This window comes from Miniopterus natalensis, chromosome 20 (assembly GCF_054644295.1).
Source record: "Miniopterus natalensis isolate mMinNat1 chromosome 20, mMinNat1.hap1, whole genome shotgun sequence".
Classification (NCBI taxonomy): Eukaryota; Metazoa; Chordata; class Mammalia; order Chiroptera; family Miniopteridae; genus Miniopterus; species Miniopterus natalensis.
The window spans coordinates 27028993-27048669 of record NC_142100.1 but is presented as its reverse complement, the minus strand read 5'-3'; the positions used below and the strand labels follow the sequence as shown (position 1 = coordinate 27048669).

The 19677-nt window shown below is 55.9% G+C and overlaps 1 protein-coding gene across 2 annotated transcripts; it reads left to right on the top strand.

Annotated features, from left to right (window-relative positions):
* The first annotated feature begins 7114 nt into the window (after positions 1-7114).
* Positions 7115-18964, top strand: SLC15A4 (solute carrier family 15 member 4). Of its 2 annotated transcripts, XM_087828365.1 has the most exons (9): positions 7115-7648; positions 11016-11311; positions 13235-13403; positions 13824-13901; positions 13994-14002; positions 14247-14442; positions 15458-15613; positions 16616-16774; positions 17944-18964. In XM_087828365.1, the coding sequence occupies exons 1-9, from the start codon at positions 7115-7117 to the stop codon at positions 18090-18092; spliced, it is 1746 nt and encodes a 581-aa protein (XP_087684491.1). In that variant the 3' UTR covers positions 18093-18964. The 2 variants fall into 2 exon arrangements, with proteins under 2 accessions (XP_087684491.1, XP_087684490.1); XM_087828364.1 differs by lacking the exon at positions 13994-14002 and having other exon boundaries at positions 14274-14442.
* Positions 18965-19677: the final 713 nt, after the last annotated feature.

The window sequence follows — 19677 nt, the reverse complement described above, 5'->3', positions numbered from 1 at the left end:
CCCCTGCGCCCCAGGGCGCCCGGCGGGGGAGGCCCCTGCGCCCTTTGCACGCGTTAACACAGAAACCGGGTCACATTTAAAATGTTGAGATGGGGCAAAAATCTGCCCCAGTGGGGCAGCAGCGAAAAGCAGCGCTCAGGGCCCCTCCCTCCAGGGACAGGAGCCGAGAGGGGGGCAGAGGCCAAGCAGGGAGGACACCCCCTTACTGGCCATCGCTTCAGGCCTCTTTGGCCCTAAGAAACAGAAGCTTATTTCTTGGCCCCACGGTCACCAGGGACCAAGACTTCTCTGTTTCCACGCCAGCCTCGCACTGTTGGGCCTCTGCTCTGGGGGGGCCTGGAGGTGCAGCTGCTGGGGCCACACCAGGCAGCAGGGAGGAGGTGTGCCCCCCCCCCCCCAGACGATGCATTTCATTTTCTGGGCTCCTCCCGGATGTCACAGGGCCCTTGGTTTAAGCCTTTACCTTATTGGCCACCTTACCACCTCTACCCTCGGAGGCAGCTGGGAAATGCAGTCCCTCACCTGGGCACACTGCCGCCTGCATGGCTACTCAGACCACAGCCTCCAGGAGCTGGGATATGGACATCTCTCTCTCCAGGGCCCCCATCCGACCCACTGATGAGGTCCCTAAGGCCCCATCCATCGCTCCATCTGGGACTGTCCCCCACCCACCCCTACTCCAAGGTCTGTGCCTCCTGGACTGAGCAAGACACTACACAGAGCAGCCGGCCCCTCCCCCTCCCCGGGAGGTGAGCAGGGCTCCGGGCTCGGGGCTCTGGGCTCCAACCTCCTCTGCTTGCCTGGGGCAAAGTCCTGACAAAGGAACACACTCCCTAAATGCTCATTGAATTGAAATCTTTGAACTTGCACCCTTGGGAGATTCTAGTCCTGGGAGACCGGGCTCCCAAGCCCCTGTGGAAGTTGGTGCCGGGACAGGACTTGCTGGGCTGACGTTCGGTGGTTGGATCTTTCTGGGACACGCCTGCTCCGTGTGGGAACAGATCCTGTGTCCTGGGGCCCGCTCCCTCGCCCACGCGCTGCTTGTGCCCAGCATCGCAGTTAGTTAGCTCGTTTTGATGAAGTCCTTTATGATCTCCCCAAGTAGGTACTATAAAAGGGCACAAAGGCAAATGTGTTATTAAAGCACAGAAATCATTACGGGGGGGGGGGGGCGCGGAAAAGTGCTAGGCATCTGAAATTCTCCAGGTGTGTCTAGCATAAGGGTCTTAAAATACATGTAAAGCAAAATCTTGTGATCACAGTGTTTGCTCAGTTTCTCTAGTTTCCAGCAGGAGGGAGAGCCAGACTGTGTGATCTCCCGTATGAAAACGCGAGCGGCCGGGGAGAGCGCCTCGGGCACGCTGGCTTCAGAAAAGGCTCTGTGGTCAAAACCGACGCCCCCCAGCCCTCCTTTCTCCTCGGCCCGGCCTTCTCAGGGCGGCGGCGCTTCCGCCTGTCGGGGCTTCCATCTGCACCGTCACCCCTCCCGCGGGGGAGAGCGCAGATGCTAAGGGGGGGCTATCGCTCAGCAGACAGCTGCCCCGGAGCTGCGGTCTCAGGGTCCCGGGAGGGCTTCCTGTCCCCGGCTTTCACCCGCGGCGCTCGAAAGTGACCAAATACAAAGAACGAAAGAAAGAAAAAGCTGTGGGTCTGAAGGTAACTAGTTCCCTCTCACGTTGCTTAATGAACATGAGGAAGTTTCCAGAACCAGGTGGTTTTCTCAGAGCTTTTGGCAAGAACTCGGGGCCTCTGATGCCTTCGCTGTTCTGACCCCGGGGCGAGCCTCCCGGAGGCTGGGATCTCCTCCAGCGGAGGGCCTGACCACGCGTGGTGCGGCCACGAGGCCTCACATTTCTAACCGCGCAGGACACACGGGTCCCATTCTGCCCACGTGGAGGCTCAGTGAGGGGGAGATGTTTGAACTGCTTCCAGGAAAAGCCCGTCCCCCCCAGAGTCCCATATTTATTCTTGAAAATTGTTAGCTTGCTTTTATTACATGACCGGTCTATGTTTAACATACAGATGAGAACAGAATTTAAAAACCACGCAGAATCCCACTGCCCTGAGATGAGTACTATTAATACTTTGTATAATGCCAGAAAAAGGCATTTCTTTTCCTTGCTGTGGCCTTCCACAATTTATGAGAAGCACCTAGTAGTTAAACCCCGAGATTGTTGGCCCCTCTGCTTCAAAGAGCCCCTCTGTTCACACCGCAGAGATAAGCTACTCTCAAGGCTACATCCCTGCATCTGCCTCCTCCCTGCTGCTTTCACAACTCGGGGATAATTGAGTTAGTAGAAAGTTCCCTTCCTCCTCCCCCTCAAACAAGCCTCTTTTGAACTCTCTAGGCATGTTTTATAGGCTCAGGAAAAATACCGATTAGACCCCCCCAGGGCATCTGCTGCACTGCCTCCTGGAAGGCCAACAAGGTATAAGTTTTCAAGACAACCTCCCAGGTATCTGCTCAACTTCAAGCCAACCCAGCCCCCGCCCTTCCTTGTGGCCTAACAACAGTGCCTGCTCAAAACCCCAGGCCCTCCCTTTGTTTCTTGCCCTTGTATGGATTAGAAATGCACTGGCCCTGTCCCTTCTGGGGGAAGTAAAATAAACTTTCTCTCTGCACCGCTTCTCTCAGTTGTGGAATCTTTCACAGCCCGCGCCACTGGCCAAAACCCTCACGCTTTGGTTCCAAGTTTTTCCACTTTATAAATAGTCATGTTACTGGGCGCCCACCGTGTGCCTGGAGGTGCCCTAAGCCCTCAGCAGTGTCCCAGGATCCATGGCCTCCCAGACGGGGCTTTCTCGCCACTGTACAGATGAAGAAACTGAGGCCCGAGAAGACATGTGGGCTCTTCACCATGTTCCCTTGGCTCTGCTATATGGACAGTATATTTTGTTGCTGATTTTTATATTTTATTTTTTGGTTTGTTCGTCCTTTTTGTTACAAAAATTGCAACACTCTATACATATTTTTGGCTCTTTTTTTACTTAATAATTGTGGTGGGCCAAATTCTAACCTGGCTGCCACATGGTCCTGCCTTCTGTTTGAGGCCTCCTCCGTGTTCAGTCAACACCCTCCCAGGGATGCTGGGGAGGGAACCTGCAGAGCTGATCACACCCCCAAATGAGTTGCCCGTAAGGCAGGGAGATTACGCAGGGGGAGTCTCACCCAATGAAATGGTCCCTTTCAAGGGACTGGGCATTTCCTGATGTCAGGAAGTCAAGGCATGATAGGGATTTAATGTCAGGGCGAGCCCTTGTTGCTGACTTTGGGGCGATGGGGCTATGTGGCAAGGGATGCTGGCAGGATCCAGGGGCTGAGAGCAGCCCCCAACTGACAGCCAGCGGGTAACGGGCACCTCAAACCCCTACCTTAAAAAAACTAGACTCTCCACAACCACAGGGGCTGGAAGGAGCCCAGGTGAGATCTCAGCTTTGAGAGGCTCTGAGTCACGCCCACCGCGGACCTGCAGACCTGTGGGCTGATTTATGGGTGTTGCGCAAGTCACTGGAGTTGTGATAATTTGTTACACAGCAATGGAAAACTAATAGGGTAATATATCAGGGGTACTCTTCCACCCCAGAATCCTGCTTCTGCAACACAGTTTAAATAGCTACATAGTATCCCTGTGTACCGTGTGCCACCCTGTATTTAATCAATGCCCTCTAATTGTACATGTTGCTGTTTCCAGTGTTTTTGCTATTTTAAGCAACATTGTAATGAACGTTTTATAGCCGAGTCTCTGTGCACATTCTTAGATTCCTGGTAGTGGAACTGGGCCAAGTGTAGGGGAATGTGGTTTTGATATAAATGACTAATTGCCCTTTAGGAAAGCTACCCCAGGGTACTTTTCACTGACCCCTTATGAGCACTCGTTTCCCAGAACATGGTCAACACTGGGAACTTTGACAGTTTTAATCACTGGATGTTTTCCAACACATTTCACAAGGTCCTAAGAACTCTTTACAAATAACAACATTAGCTTTGTCACATGTATTTCAAATATTTTTTCAGTTTGCTGTTAACTGAAGTTATTTTTTATGCAATTAGTTTTAAGTCTTTATGTAATTAAATCAATAAACTTCTTTTTTAGGCCTTTTGTGTTATGCCTAGAAGAGCAATGCTTTTATACAGGCTTATTCCAGTGGAACTCAGGGCATCCCCCATTCTTCCCCCCCGGGTTGGAAACGCTGAATTATATCATGTATGGGCTTCAATTCTCGTTCTTTGTGTTCCTCTCCATTGATCTTTTCTGTAAGGCCCAACCTAAAAAACAGATACACTTATAACTAACTACTGGTTATCATTTCATGATTGCCACATAGATTCAGACACTTGTAAGGAATCGTGAGAGTGGCAAAGCACAATAGTTAGGCGGGTCCCACATTCGCGAGCATCTCACTTCTTCAAGCAGGGGGAAGCAGAAGTCCATTCTCTTTTGCTTACTCTCAGCCCCCTCCTACCTCCCTTTCTACTGGCGAATGCCTGCCTCTTGCAGGTGTCTTGTGGGTCCTTAGAACTCAGGATGGAAAGAACCTAAGAAGTAGAGGTTGCTACTCACAAGGCTCAAATAAAACGAGAGCTTGAAAAGAGGTCAAGCCCAAACCCATCATCCCGGCCACACACTCTCACATCCTCTGTGAAACAGAAACGCAAGTTGCTCTGAGAGCTGGATTCGCTCACACAAAAGCGGGTTCACGTGGCTGTGATCGGGGCTCAGGAATGGAAGGTTCCATTGCATCGGTTGGCTCTTAGTTCTTGCTTCTACCTCGGTTATCCGCAGCCAGGCAGAATTGCAACAGGGGTGCTTTGAAGTACATAGAACTTATGACAAGTCTCCATCCCTGAGGAGTCAAAGCTGGATGGCAGGGCCTATGACTGTCACACAGCTAGTGACTTACGCCAGGGCCTGACCCACAAAGGTGAGCCCTGCAGAAAACTGGGAGCCAACGAAGCAGAAGCCTGGGCTATGGCGCGGATGCTGATCAGTCACGCGTGGGCAACGGGTGTTCAAAGGTTGTTTGTTGACTGAGCGGGAGAGTGACGTGGGGATGGTGTAGAGTCTGTGATGGCGGCTGGCTGGCCAGCGTTTTGAGGAAGCCGAAAGTAAGTGAGCAGATGGGGCTGCCAGGGGGAGAGACGGATGTGAAAGGAGAAGTAGGAGTGGCATGAAAAATGTCAGAGAAGTTGACCAGTCCCCAAAATGTCCCTGGTCTTGGATGGCTCTGACTTCAGGCTATTACCTTCTCTGACCTTGGCACTGGGCAGGGCACGGGGGGGGGGGGGATGGACAGGAGGGGCCCTGCGTTTTGAAGCAAACGTTGCATTTTCAACTTCAGTTTCCACCACGGGGGTCCTGGCAGCTGGGTCCTCCTCAGAGGGCCGGAGGTGACCAGGCCACCCGCAAGGCCACACTCTGCAGGGCAATGCTGCCTGTCTTTCGGACGCCTGCTGTGCAAGAGGGGTCCTTTCTTTATCTGACGATTGTGGCACACGGGAGGCTCGTACGTACAATTACTTCCAGGCCCAAGTATACCCAGCAAAGTGGTGAGACTTACCTTACCCCGAGTCCTTAACTGGACAACCACTGGGGCTCAGGCGGGGCTCAGGGGCCGCCACCTCACTGAGGACAGGGCCCAGGCAGAGAGCCCTAGGAGCAAACTGGGCCAGGTTTGCGGGAAGATAACCTGGCTGCCCCCCCTGGTTCTAGCTTTTTACCCTCCTACTTTTCCATAGAATCACAATAGCTCGCTTTTCGCTACACAGGTAACAGAAAATCCAATACAGTTGGCTTAAACAACCTAAGTTTATTATCTACCTTCTCCCGCAGTCTCTGGCGGGCTCACCCTAGACCAGTTCATCTCCTGGCTGTGAAACAGCTGCCGCGAGATCGATTCTGGAGTATTTCCATCACTAGAGAGAGACCCGGGCCCTTTAGGGGTCACTCCACCCAGCGCCAGGCACTGCTGTGGGTGGGTGGGGGTGGGGAGAAGGGGAGGGCTGGTGAGGATCAGGAGACAGAAGGACCTCATACTTGTGGGGACCACGGACAAACTGGGAAGACAAAGGAATAAATGAATCACCGCGCCCGGCTGGGCGTGGCTCACCGACCTAGGACCCAGGAGGTCGCGGTTCGATGCCCGGTCAGGGGTCAGGGCACAGGCCCGGGTTGTGGGCTCGATCCCCAGTGGGGGGCGCGCAGGAGGCAGCCGATCAGTGACTCTCATCATGGACGTTTCCATCTCTCCCTCTGCCTTCCTCTCTCTGAAATCAATAAAGACACATTTAAACAACAAACAAAAGCCGTGACCGACACTGTAGAGAGAGTAAAGCAGGGCAGTGGGACGGGGTGGGCCGACTGTGGATGGGCCGACGGAGCCCACCCCGTGGCGCTGAGCGCGGCAGGAGCGCGGGATGCGGGCCACGTGGCGGGCCAGGCTCCGGGCGTGGTGCTCCCAGGACCCCGCTGCTCCCAGGGATCCGCTCCGCCGTCCAGAGCCCCCTGGGGATGCCCGGGCGCACCCCTGGTTGTGACGACTCAGGAGCTGGGGTGGCAGAGGCATCGGGTGGAGAGCGGGGGGCACAGGGAGCGCGCACCCCGTCCCGGGCACCGCACAGCGCCCGCGCCCCGCACGCACCTGCCCACGTGGCCGCGCGCCAGCCGCGAGCCCTGCCCTGCGGCAGCAGCGCCAGCAGGGGGCGCAGCGAGCAGGCTCCGCGCCGGGGCCTGGACAGCAGGCGGACCCCCGGCCACCGCGCGCGGCCTGGGTTTCCTCCCCGGGGGGGCTCTGGGGCCTCAGAGCGCCAGGCTCAGGTGTCGCTAGAAAAGCCGCGTCCCTGGCAACGCCTCCATCCTGTTGTGTCCCAGACGGCGGAAGTGGGAGGCTCCTCCGTGGTAAACTTCCGGGGCGGAGCCGGAAGTTCCCGGCGGGCTGCGCGGCGGCGAGCCCAGCCAATGAGAACACTCGCAGGGCGGGCCGAGGTGGCGGGCACGCCCAATGAGAACGCTCTGGGCGGGCCGCGGCGGAGGGCGAGGCTAGTCTCGCGAGAAGGGCGCGGGCCGGGCCGGCCGAGCGGCGGAGGGAGGGAGCGCGCGAGCGAGCGAGCGAGCGGATGGAGGGCGCGGGCGGGCGCGAGGAGGAGCGGGCGCCGCTGCTGGGCGCGCGGCGGGCGGCGTTCGAGGGCCGGTGGCTGGCGTGCGCCGCGGTGCTGCTGACGGAGCTGCTGGAGCGCGCCGCCTTCTACGGCGTCACGGCCAACCTGGTGCTGTTCCTCAACGGCTCGCGCTTCGGCTGGGAGGGCGCGCAGGCCAGCCAGGCGCTGCTGCTCTTCATGGGCCTCACCTACCTGGTGTCGCCGTTCGGGGGCTGGCTGGCCGACGCGCGGCTCGGCCGGGCGCGCGCCATCCTGCTCAGCCTGGCGCTCTACCTGCTGGGCATGCTGGCCTTCCCGCTGCTGGCCGCGCCCGGCACGCGCGCCGCGCTCTGCGGGGCCCCGCGCCCCACGCGCGTCCGCAACTGCTCGGCGCCGGCCTGTCCGGACGCGCCCACCCGCTACTGCGCGCCCGCCGCGCTCGGGGCGCTGGCCGTCGTCGGCCTGGGCGTGGGCGCCGTCAAGGCCAACATCACGCCCTTCGGCGCCGACCAGGTGAGCGCGGGCGCTCGGCGGCCGTGGGGACGGGTCGTGGCGGGCCCTGGGGCGGGGTCCGCACGGGGCGGCGCTGCGGGGCAGTGGTCAGGGGAAGCCGCAAGCCGAGGGGGCCTCCTTTCTGCAGGGGAGCCGTCTGAGTCGACACCTGCACGATACCAAAGGAGCTTTGCAGACAGCTCACCGGCAAGTGCAAAGGCCCTGGGGCCGGGCAGAGAGGAAGCCCCAGTTGCTGCCTTGTCTGCTGCTACAGTAGCAATCATGTTGCAACACATAAATGTATCAGTCAACACCTCTACCCCTTAAACTTATACAAAGTTACAGGTCAAGTGTTCTTCAAACAAAAGTGGGAAGAGAGGCGGGCAGGCAGAGCCGGTCGGGTCAGCGTTGGAGGCTCGTGTTCAGTCAAGTAGGAAGCCTGCGCGGATTTTCATCAGGGGAGTGATCTGATCTGATTTGCGTTTCTCAAAGGTTTGGCCTGCCGCCTGCCAACCGAATCTGGGCTACTTCCCGTTTTCGGAGCTAAGAATAAGAATGGGCCTTGGGCTTTTAAGTGGAAGAGAAAAAAGAAAAAAAAAAAGAATATTTTGTGACATCGAAAGTGAGAGGAAATTCAGATTTCAGTCTCCATGACGAAACCTTTGTCAGAACAGCCCCGCCCAGTCCTGTCCAGTGTGGGCTGCTCTCCCAGGACAGGAGCAGAGTTAGAAGTGGCGAGAGACGGAATGTCTCTCAAAACCTAAAACGTTTCTGCCCTGGCCCTTCTCAGACAAAGTCCTCAGACGTCCGGTGTTGAGACGAGGTTGTATGGGGCCTGATGACAGCAGGAAGCTCGATAGGAGTGTTACCCTGGCCGGGTGAGAGAGGCTCGGACTGGACACGGGAGGCGTTAGGATAAGTGATGGAGGAAAAGTGAGCAATGGGAAAGGTAACTCCTGGTTTTTCTGCTGAGTAACCATATGATTGGTAGCAGTTACTGAGGGATTGCTCTGTACCAGACCCCGTGCTGAGTATCAGTCCACAAGGTGCCTCTGCTGTTATTGTGCCCATTTTACAGATGAGGACCTGAGGCTTGAGAAGTTAACTGCCTTGCCCACAGCGATACAGCTAGTACGTGACCGATCCAGGACCCCAGAGCCCGAGGTTTAGATCCGAGCTTTAACCATATTTGTGTAACGCTGTCCGCTACAGTAAGGTCACACCTTAGAACGACATTGGAGTGATAGTTGCAAGTATTGTTTGGGGTTGGATCTCAAGGCTCAGGCTCATGGCTTTAGCCTTCAGGTGCCATTGGCTCTTGGGCCAGCAGTAAAAGCACAGAACTTGGCACACAATTGTCCTCCATCTCTAAAGACCAGGTCACAGGACTGAAGTGTGATGTGTTTATCTTATATGCCCCTTACTGGACCAAGGGTTCTTCCTATACTGTTTTGTTTTAAATTTTAAAAAAATTTTTAAATTGTTTTTAGAGAGAAAGGAGGGAGAAAGAGAGAGAGAGAGAAACATTGATTTGACATTGCTGCCTCCTGCATGCCCCCTACTGGGGATCAAACCCACAACCTGGGCATACGCCCTAACCGGGAATCGAACCCGCAACCTTTTGGTGCACTGAGCCACCCAGCCAGGGACCTGGGTTGACTTTTGAAAGAAGACAGCGGCTGAAGATTCCAAGGGTGTTAGATTTTGATGTAGACATGCCAGCCCCATGGTTTCCCCCAGTGCTGGCCTTTTTCCGAGGTCACCGTCATTCTTCATGGACAGATTGAAGGTTTGAAATAACAACCTGAAAGAAGAAAAGCTCATTTTACCAATCGAGAGCAAACGATGCCTTTTTTTTCTAGAGGAGAAAGAAACCACACTCTTGTGCATTTTAAGGAATTTTTTTCAAATCAGCCAGCGTTTGGACTCACTCCACACGATCCTGGTCTTTTCACGGTGCTTCTGTGACTCGATTCTGTGGTTTCTCTCCAGCTGTCACATGGAAGCTTGTCTGCCCTTGGTGTAGGGCAGGGCCGATGATGTAATGTGACTAATATGAAGCTACGGACAGGCCTGCCCAGGGCTCCGAGGCACGAGGCATGTGACTCAGTTTGTAGGGCCCAGCTTCCCATTCATTACCCAAAGTTGCTGGCATGCGGTTATTTCGGGCTCAGTAACAGGCTGAGGTTCTAAAGTACTCTTTGGTGAGTTGCACTTGGAAGTCCTAGTGAGTTGACGGCAGATTTATACAGGGTATGGGGTAGAGTGAAATCTTAAACTCAGGAACTTTGCCTGACTAATTGGATGCTAATTTTCCAAGCTTTGTTGAAGAAGATCTAAGAGTGTGGATGGGACAAAGTGTGTGCTGCCTCTGATACCTAAATTGTGTCTGCATTCATTGTAGGTTTGCGTTCACTGGCCCTCTTCCCTTTTCAGCCCCCCCTCAAAAAATTACTCGTTTTTATATCTTTAGTCATATTTGCTCTGTAACCAATTTTCTGGTTACAGTTCCTCTTTCCTCTGGTCTGCCTGCAGGATGGCGTGAATATTTGAGTCCAGCTTAGTAACATTTAAATACATTGTGTCTCCATGAAGAGCTGTCTCTGAATTCTAATAAATTCCTTACACAGATCATTCACTCAGCAGTCGCCCCAGCATTGGGTCTAGGACCTGTGTGCCATTCTGATGTGGGTGAAAACGTTTACTTAAAACTTAGATTTTCAGTTCCAGGTGCTGGTTACTGTAATTGTAGCGGATTACTTTCCAACACTGTAAACAGTACAGGTTAGAATATCATGTCAACTAACACAACTGCTTACAGGATGCTTTTCTGTGCCTGCCTCACGTGGACCATCCAGCACTCTGGGCTCCCTTTGAGTCAGTTGCCTGTGGATCGTGCACACCCAGAAATCACTGCTTCCCTCGGTGCCTGTGTTTGTCCAAGTTCAGGAAATTGGGGATTTGAGTCTTCCAGGAATCTCTCTTCTTGTCACGGATCTCCAGGTCCCATGGATGGCCTTCTCCCCAGAAACTAGGTTTCCATTTCAGTCTGTAACTTCCTCTTTGCTCTGGTTTCTCAAGACGTGGAGCTGTGGCTGAGGTTACACGTCCCCTGGGAGGCTGGCTAACATGCAGACTCCTGGGCCCAGCCCCAGCAGCAGTGTGTGGGGAGGTCTGGAACACGGGCCTGCGAGTCTGGGAGCATCCAGGTGTTCCCCATTCAGGTGTCCGCAGATGGTGTTCTGAGACTCCCCAGGATTTTTTGGATTTCAGCATAATTAAGAGAAACAGCCCAGAATGTGTGGTAATTGAGAGTGTAGGTGGGTTTTTTTTTAATGAGGGACCTTGCATGAATCTGTAAACATCTTTTCCTCCCTGTCGTCCCCAGGTTAAGGACCGAGGTCCAGAAGCCACGAGAAGGTTCTTCAATTGGTTCTACTGGAGCATCAACCTGGGCGCGATCCTCTCGCTGGGCGGCATCGCCTACATCCAGCAGAACGTGAGCTTCGTGACCGGCTATGTTGTGCCCACCGTCTGCATCGGTCTCTCCTTCCTCATCTTTCTCTGCGGCCAGAGCTTCTTTATCACCAAGCCCCCCGATGGCAGCGCCTTCACCGACATGGTCAAGATCCTGGTGTACTCCTGCCGCCCCCAGAAGCGAACGGCGGAGCCTAGCCCCAGCGGGTGAGTGCTCCGTCCCACCGTGGGCTCAGTTCAACAGGACCAACCGACTGGTCCTTGTAGTTGAGACACCTGCTGCGGCTGTCTCATATTTGCTGTGTGCAGGGCACTGGCCCAGGGGTGTGAATGTCTCGTGTCCTTAAGCCCCTGTCAGCACGAGGAGGCAGGTGGGGTGTCGTCTCCATCCTAAAGACAGACTAGCGGCCTGACTCGAGTTCGAGCTTTTAATTTTTAACCTGGCTGTGACCTTTCTGGTTGATGTGCTGGGCGGCTTCCTACGGCTCAGTTCCGTAGAGATGATGAAGGGGGACGTTGGCAGGCACCTGGGGGACAGGTACCTGCTCCGTACTCCTCCCTTACTTTAAAAAGCTTTGCCGTCCATTCAGATGGGGAACTTGGCAGTTGCTCACATTGTGGGCACCTCCCTGTGCTCCCATGGAAAGCTGCTGCCTGTCACTGTGGTCCGCACCTGAGGGTGAGCGTGGGCCCCTGATCCAAGGTGCCCTGCAGCCGCTCTGGCAGGAGAATAGAGCAGCAGAATAAAGGTGCAGGGAGGACAGCCCATCCCATCTGCACGGACTTCCCGGGGTCGCCCTGACAGCCCCATGGACTGGAGCTTTAGAGCTGAAAGTCCCATGTCCCGGGCAAAGTGGGCCGGCCCACTGGTCACCCTGCCTGTGATTTTTGAAGAGAATGTCAAGACTCTGCCCAAGCAGAGGATCAGGATGTTTTCCTTCTGCTGTTTGTTGAGCTATAGTGGACACATAGTAAAATGCACCCCTTTGGGTGAACAGTTCGGGGCTTGCAACAGGTATATTCTATTATGTAACATTACATGTGTCGCCACAGTGCGTTCAGGGCTAGAGCTTGCTATTGTCCCAGAGAAGTCCTGGGACCTGTGTAGTCAGTGCCACAGGGAATTTTTAGGTCCAGGTCAGCGTTCTCGATAGGGCTGTCACTCCCTGAGCCAGAGGTGACCCCTCAGGCACATTCTACAGGCCAACCCTCCATCTGCCTCCTCGGGCTTGTCCGAGTGTGTCTAATTTTGGGCTTGGAGCCGTGACGACGTCTGTATCCTGTCCCTGGGGGTTTGAAGCTGCCTGAACAGCCTCCTTGGCCCCCGCCCCTTTGCTGGCTGATCAGACGGCTCACCTGAGCATGAGGGGACCCTGTGGGCTGGAGCAGGGGGCCTCGGACTTCCGGGCCAGGTCTCAGGTTCGGGCCCCAGCTCAGCCTTGTTGCCTGGGCCCATTCCTGCCCTCTCTGTGCCCGGCTCCTCCTCTGTGTGGGGGGCGAGCAGGAATGTCCTGACCTGCACGGGGTTGTGGGCAGGGTGAGGACTGAGCACTTGGCCTTACCTGCTGCCAGGTAACATGAGCCACCTTGTCATGATTGAGCTTTGCCCCTCTGCTCTTGGCTCTTCCTCGAATTGAGAGGTGACAGCTCCCCCTGCTGGAGCAGGCCCCCCACATCCCCCCAGCACGGTGGTGGCTGCATTTTAAATAAACAGCCCTGTTTTATCTACCACATTGGGACTGGTTGTCAGGTTCTGACATCTGATAAATTACTTTAAACATCCAAAAGTCCAGTAGATTTCTTTTCAATTATGAACCCGGGGGGGGGGGACTGATGTCACTGCCACCAGCTTCCTCCGCACGGTAGACCGCTGACCAATGTGACCAGTGCTGGGATGGAGTAGCCGTAGCTCAGGGACAGCCCTGTGCCTGTCGCCACTGGTCGGGGGCGTGCAGGGCCCTCGGTCAGGTGTCCCTGTGCGTGTGCGTGGCGATCTCAGGAACAGCCTGAGTTGCTTGGGGTGGCGTGTCCAGTGGGCAGGGGATGCAGTGATGTTCCCATGAATCAGTGCAGCCAGCTGCCCTCCTGCCTCGGGGGGAGAGAACTAACTCCTTCATTTTATTCTCCAAGTGAAGGCGGCGGAGTCTCTCGGCAGCCTTCTAAACACAGTCTGTTTGGTTCCTGTAAGATGTCCCACGGAGGGCCCTTCCCCGAGGACACCGTGGACGATGTGAGAGCCCTGGTCAAGGTGGTCCCCGTCTTCCTGGCTCTGATTCCTTACTGGACAGTGTACTTCCAAGTGAGTGGGACACATGCTCATTTCTGTGCCTCCTGTGGGAGGGGCCCCAGTGCGGGTCCTGCCGTCACTCAGCCCTTGGGGCCTGAGGCTGCTTTTCCGTGGGTCTGGTGCCTGGGAGTCTCGTCTTGAGTTACTGACTCATTATTTGCTGACTGAAATGTTTTGAAATTTTTTTCCAAAGAGGAAGCAGGGAATGGGTCCCCTTTCGTTTTTCCAGGCCCCACTTTTTCATTTGGTTTCTCATTGGGTAACTCATTTCTTTTTGAAAGTCAGTCTCCAGACGAACTCAGGGTGAGCGGATAATAGACTGGTCTGTTCTCAAGCCCGAGTATTGTGCTTATGGCTGCAGAGTAGCCAGGGGCGGGGCACCTGCCGCAGAGGCTGAGCCGGCAACTGTAACACGACCGTTTTCACCCCTAGATGCAGACCACTTACGTTCTCCAGAGCCTCCACCTGCGGATCCCAGAGATCTCCAGCCTCACCGCCACGGCTCACACGGTGAGAGCACAGCGGAGACCCGAGAGTGGCCACCAGGGGTGACGCATGGTCCCTGTGCCCATCGCAGCAGATGCCTTGAGGAGGGAGGGTAGTCAGCTCGAGTGGAAGCCTCCTGAAGGGGGATGTTCACTATTTTAGAGGCTGTTTTTCCTTGGTCGTGTCGTTTCTTTGATTAACTTGACTGGTGTTACCTACATCTCGACGGCTATTTTCATTTGGTTTTTTCTCCCCTTGAAGTAGAGAAAAGTCTCGTCTCTGTTCCGGGTCTAAAACAGGCTTTTGCCCGGGAGGCTAGACCTTGTAGAAACGCACGGGGACAACTCCCCGGCAGACGCCGCGCCTGAGCGGCCACGCGCTGCTTCTCGCCCGCAGTTCCCGGCCGCCTGGCTCACCATGTTCGACGCGGTGCTCATCCTGCTGCTCATCCCGCTGAAGGACAGGCTGGTGGACCCCGTCCTGAGGCGGCACGGCCTGCTGCCCTCCTCGCTGAAGAGGATCGCCGTCGGCATGTTCTTCGTCATGTGCTCCGCCTTCGCTGCCGGTAAGATTCCGGCTCCGGCCCATTTCCGCTCAGAACCAACCTGGGCGGTGGTGGGTGACGCGGACACGGGGACGGGCCGTCCGAGAGGGGTCCCGGGAAGCAGCACCTTCGCAGAGATACTCATGGGGTATCTTAAACCTGGGCATTGTTCATTTTATCTTTTCACTGCATGAAGTCTGGGATCCTCTAATTTGCCATTTTTTTCTGGAAGTGAAATTGAGGTCCTACTCTGGACAGTGGCCTGGATTGAGTCCCAGGAGGCTTGTTCCCGCCCTGCTGACTCAGATGTCAGACGGGTTGTTGGCGGGTAAATGATTTTCACAAACGAAGGGTGGTGGTGATTCTCAAAGGCGAGAATTTGCTGTGGATTCGTCACGTCTGGGCCGTTCGTGGCTCCACAGGCTCCCGAGCCCTTTGGCAGCTCACGCAGAATTCCACGCACATTCCCGGGAGGAAGGTGTCCTCAGACCAGGTTCCAGGCAGCCCTCCCCTTAGGAAAAAAGAGAATGTTAAGGACTGAGGCCTAGTGTCCCATCACCAATGGGGGGTTACTGATGGGGGGGTTACGTCTTCAACTGGAAGACAAGTTAAAATGCCTCCTGCTAGAAAGCCGAGGCATTGCTGACATTTTCAACTCATTTGGACTTTTCCGCTCATTAATGTTTGAAAATGACTGAACCGTAAAATAGCTTCACTTTATAACAAGAAAGGAAAAGCTGATGTTCCTGAACACGTGCTGTCCTGAGGAACTGAATGCTCTGCCAAACGGGAGATGGGGTTTAATGCTCACAGCCTCCTCTCCGATCCCGACTAGACGTTTGTATAAACCATGGAGTGGTCCCCGCAGGAGCGGAGCGCCCTCCTGGCAGCACACAGTTTCTGCGGTGTGTTGACTACAGGCCTTTCCTGTACTTTCCAGAACAATCAGTAAACAGCTTGTAGCTAACACCCAGCTTTCCGGTTCACGTGCGAATGTCAGAGGACAAAGGCTGTGCTAACGGGCTCTGACTCCTAGGGATCCTGGAGAGCAAGAGGCTGGACCTGGTGAAGGAGAAGACCATCAACCAGACCATCGGCAACGTCGTCTACTTTGCGGCCGACCTGCCCATCTGGTGGCAGGTGCCACAGTACGTGCTCATCGGCATCAGCGAGATATTCGCGAGCATAGCAGGTGGGCTTACGGCCGAGGGGCCTCGTCTTGAGGATGAGGGCGGGCGGTTTCATGCTGTGGAACCGGTGGGGAGAGTAGCAGCGCGTGTGTGGGCGGGGCCTGCGGTTCCCGTCGCGTTGCTAAGGAAACAGCAGCACCTGGGGAGGTTCTCCTTGCTCCTGGCTGAGCTCAGCTTCCCAGCGGCATTTCCATGATGGGCCTCTGCCACCTCTGGGGGCCACCGGAGAGGACGTGCCCCTGGGGCTTCCTGTCTCGGTTCTTCTGGGTCTGGCTCGTCCTGCACCCGCTGGGCCACCTTGGTTGCCCGCCTGAGGGTGCAGATCCGTCCCCACTTGGTGTTTGAGCCCAGACTTCTATAAGGAGGCAGCCTGCATTCTACAAACGTCCTCACAGGCTGCCTTCTCCCTCGGAGTGAGAAGCTGGGCCGGGTAGGGCCAGTGGGGTCCCTGCAGACCTGCTCCCAGCGCTAGGGGCTGGAGGAAAGTGACAGCCAGGGGATGGGGGGAGGCCGGTGGGGGGTGAGTCTCCACTGCACACAGGGCCAGCTGATGGGAGGGGCTGGTCACCTGCAGTGGCCCCTCCTGTGGAAACAGGCAGGTCTCCTGGTGCAGTTACTGGGAGAAGCTGAATTCCAGGTGGGCTGCTGGACCCACGTTCAACTCTCGCCTTTAAGGTGGAACCTTAAGTAGTTCCCACCTCAGTGTGTGTGGTTTACTTACGATCCCGTCAGTAAGACTCTAGGAAACGGTTGCTTCTCTGCTTCTGTCCATGGAAAGTGGGGGTGTCTCGGAGTTGGCAGTGTCCATGGAGGTGAGGGCAGGACTGGGCTCCTGCGTCGCTGCATGTTTGGGACGTGTCTCGTCCGCAGTGGTGGTTCTAGAACTTGCTGGACACCGTCCCCCAGTGGGGAGGAGTTGACCCCCCAGGGCCTGTGCCTGCCCTGCACTGTGGGCAGGAGATGCGTCCACCCCTCCCGCTGCTCACAGACGCTCCTTCCCCCAGGCCTGGAGTTCGCCTACGCGGCCGCGCCCAAGTCCATGCAGAGCGCCATCATGGGCCTGTTTTTCTTCTTCTCGGGCGTCGGCTCCTTTGTGGGCTCGGGGCTGCTTGCGCTGGTGTCCCTCAAGGCCATCGGCTGGATGAGCAACCACACAGACTTCGGTGAGTGGCCTGACGGGCCCTATGCCTGGGCCGGGAGGGAGCGGCGTTGGCTGAGGGCTCGGCTGAGTGCATGTGCCTCAGAGCCACCTGTGCAGGGTGGGGCCCTGCTGGCTCCTGTGTCGTTAGCGCCCCTGAGATACAGGGGCCTCGGCTGTCCCTGCAGCCTGCACCTTGGCCTGCGCCTGGCCCGCACGCGCCGCTCTGTCCACGAGGACAGCTGGTCCACAGACTTCACCTCCACCCTCGTGTCCCCCTCACAAGTGTCCCTGTATCCACCTTGGCTTTGCATTTTATTTTCCTGATGGTACATGTTCATTCTCTGCTATTGAAGGAACAGGTTATAGTTGCCCTTTTTTATAAACAAGTGTTACCCACGTCAGCTGTGAGGGATGTCACGGCCGGTACCAGCAGGTGGCATCTTGGGCATTAACAGACGCACAGAGGAGAGCTTTGCTGCGTGCGGGTTTACACTGGACCCAAATGGACCCCGAGGAGCGGGGAGCAGTTTCTCAGCCGCGCTCTGGGGGGGATCTGAGTGTGCAGCCCGAGGCTGCATTGAGAGGGCGTCCCCTTCGGGAATGATGGGGACAGTCACCTGCCATCTTCATGCCCTTCCTCACACACCAGCCCCGCTCGGGCTCCCTGTAGATGCAGGACTTTCCCCCAAAGGGCTGGGGACACACGGCATGGAGATGGTTGGGAGGAAATGCACCTCATAGTCACGCGTCTGCGGGGCGCAGGAACATGAAGGTCTTGTGTTCACCCTCCCAGTTTCCTGTGCAGGAAACAATTAACAAGTGAAAGAGACCGACTGACCAGCTTTCCCAGCGGCCTATTTTTCTGAGGCTGATGAGAAGGCTCGGCCCTTCTGTCCAGTCTCCCCCATTCGCCTTCTCAGGCTGTCGTGGCCCCGGCCTCGGTCTTCCTGAGGGCAGGGACAGCAATGGGCCACGCCACTGCACGCTCGTGTCAGGTGCTTTAGGGACACAGCCTCCTCACAGAGATGAGACTGGGGTCCGGGGAGCAGGGCCGCATGTTCCGAATCAGGCGCGGGACACCCCTTCGTGACCCTGGTTGAGTGCGGCCCTGCCCTTGGTGGGGAGGGAGGGAAGCAGATCAGGTCTCGTAGATTCCCTGCCGCAGCTCACGCCTCTCTCCTCACGCTCCAGGCAACATCAACGGCTGCCACCTGAACTACTACTTCTTCCTCCTGGCGGCCATCCAGGGCGCCACCCTCCTGCTTTTCCTCGTGGTCTCTGTGAAGTATGACCGGCAGCGAGCAAGGGCACAGGGGACGCCCGGCAGCCGGAGGGCCTGAGGGCCCAAGATCCAAGCGGGTCCCTGAGACTGTCTTTTGGGGAGGAACCGGCCGGTGTACTGAGCAAGGCCTTCCCTGCACCTTCCTGCCACCCGATTGGTGTCTTCCGTCTGCCCAGACGGACTGCTAAGTGCCTTCCTGTGGCTGTTTCACGGGGCCTCCAGAGCAGAAGCGCAGGGGCATGTCCCTCATCAGGAAAGACCTGCCGGTCCTGCAGCCGGTTCTCTGCCAAGGCCACGTGTGGGATGCTTGGCTGTGGCCACATGTTTGCTGGCATCTTCGTGGTTTACACACATATTAGCATGTGATCTGACTTCTTTTCTTTGACAAGTAAGCGTCCACTTCTGTTGGGGTGGGGGTTTCCAGGAGGCAGAGTGGTTGGACGCAGCCGAGACGCGGTCAGGGCCAAGGCCGTGATCTCTCCTGAGCCGCACCCCTTGCCATTGGTCCGGGCCAGTACTGAGAGTATTTATCTGCTGCTTCGGACACTTATTTTTTAAACTGTTGACATCGCTTTTTCTTTAAGTAGGAACATAAATCAGGAAATACTAAAGCCCATGTGTCCTATCTCAAGCTGCAAACAGCGAGTATTTGAAACCTTGCCTAACGGGTCCTTGTGTGTCGTTTGGGTGTCACGAGACTAAAGACCGGTGGTGGGGCTGGAAGGAAAACGTTCTTAGGAACAAAACTGATGTAGTTAGAAGTGATGGGGAGTCAGATGTGACCTGAGCTTTCCGACTGGCCTTCGATATCTGTATAGTTGTTTTATATAACGTAGGGTCTGGTTTTGTTAAATAAACTGTTCTTTATTTGTTGCTGTATTTTTGGTATGAGCTTGTTATTAAAAACACGTCAAGTTTGAGGACTGTGAACTAGTTCTCTGCATGGTTCGTCCACCGTTATTTAGTGTTTCTGTGTGGGTGTCACAATGGTCCCTGAACCGTGACATCGAAGGTTAACGGTTCCTGAGTTCGTCCCCCAGCAGCTCACAGTGGACTCCTGTTTCGTTCCCGAAACAACTGGTTTTCCAAGGGAGCGATTCCCGAGCCTCTCTATTCAAATACAAACACGAAAACCCTGATCCTTTTTTGTTTTGTGGTTTTTTTGTAACACGGAAAAACCACAGAAAAGTACAAGGCCATCTTGACTGCCCCTGTGGCCTTGGTTCTCGGGCTGCGGGTGTGGGTTCCTGTGAAAAACAGCAGGCCGAGAAGCACTGTGTCCACTCCCGGGGAGGGTTATGCCTTCAGCGGAGACCAGGCCCCCGTGCTCTGAGGAATGCATTTTCCTATGAGGAATTCCCGGGGGTGGGGGTGGGAGACGGGGTGGTGCTGCCACCCCTCCCCCTCCCAGCCGCCCTCTAACCTGGGCGTCCCCCCTCAGGCTGGGGCTGCGAGGGGCCGCCAGGCGAATCTGTCCAGGTGCCGAGCCAGCTCTGCCCTCGGGTCCTGGAGGAAAACCCAGGACGTTAGCTGACGGGCCGACAACCGTGAGGGTTTCCACTGCGTCACCCTGGGGTGCTCGGCCATAATACAGAGCTGTCCTGAGAGATGTCTCTGCCACGCGCATGCCCGGGAGCCTCGGA

Coding starts and splice junctions, on each gene's coding strand:
- SLC15A4 (XM_087828365.1), top strand. CDS start 7,115: ATGGAGGGCGCGGGCGGGCGCGAGGAGGAGCGGGCGCCGCTGCTGGGC. Junction 7,649..11,015: donor CGCCCTTCGGCGCCGACCAG/GTGAGCGCGGGC, acceptor TGTCGTCCCCAG/GTTAAGGACCGAGGTCCAGA. Junction 11,312..13,234: donor GCGGAGCCTAGCCCCAGCGG/GTGAGTGCTCCG, acceptor TTATTCTCCAAG/TGAAGGCGGCGGAGTCTCTC.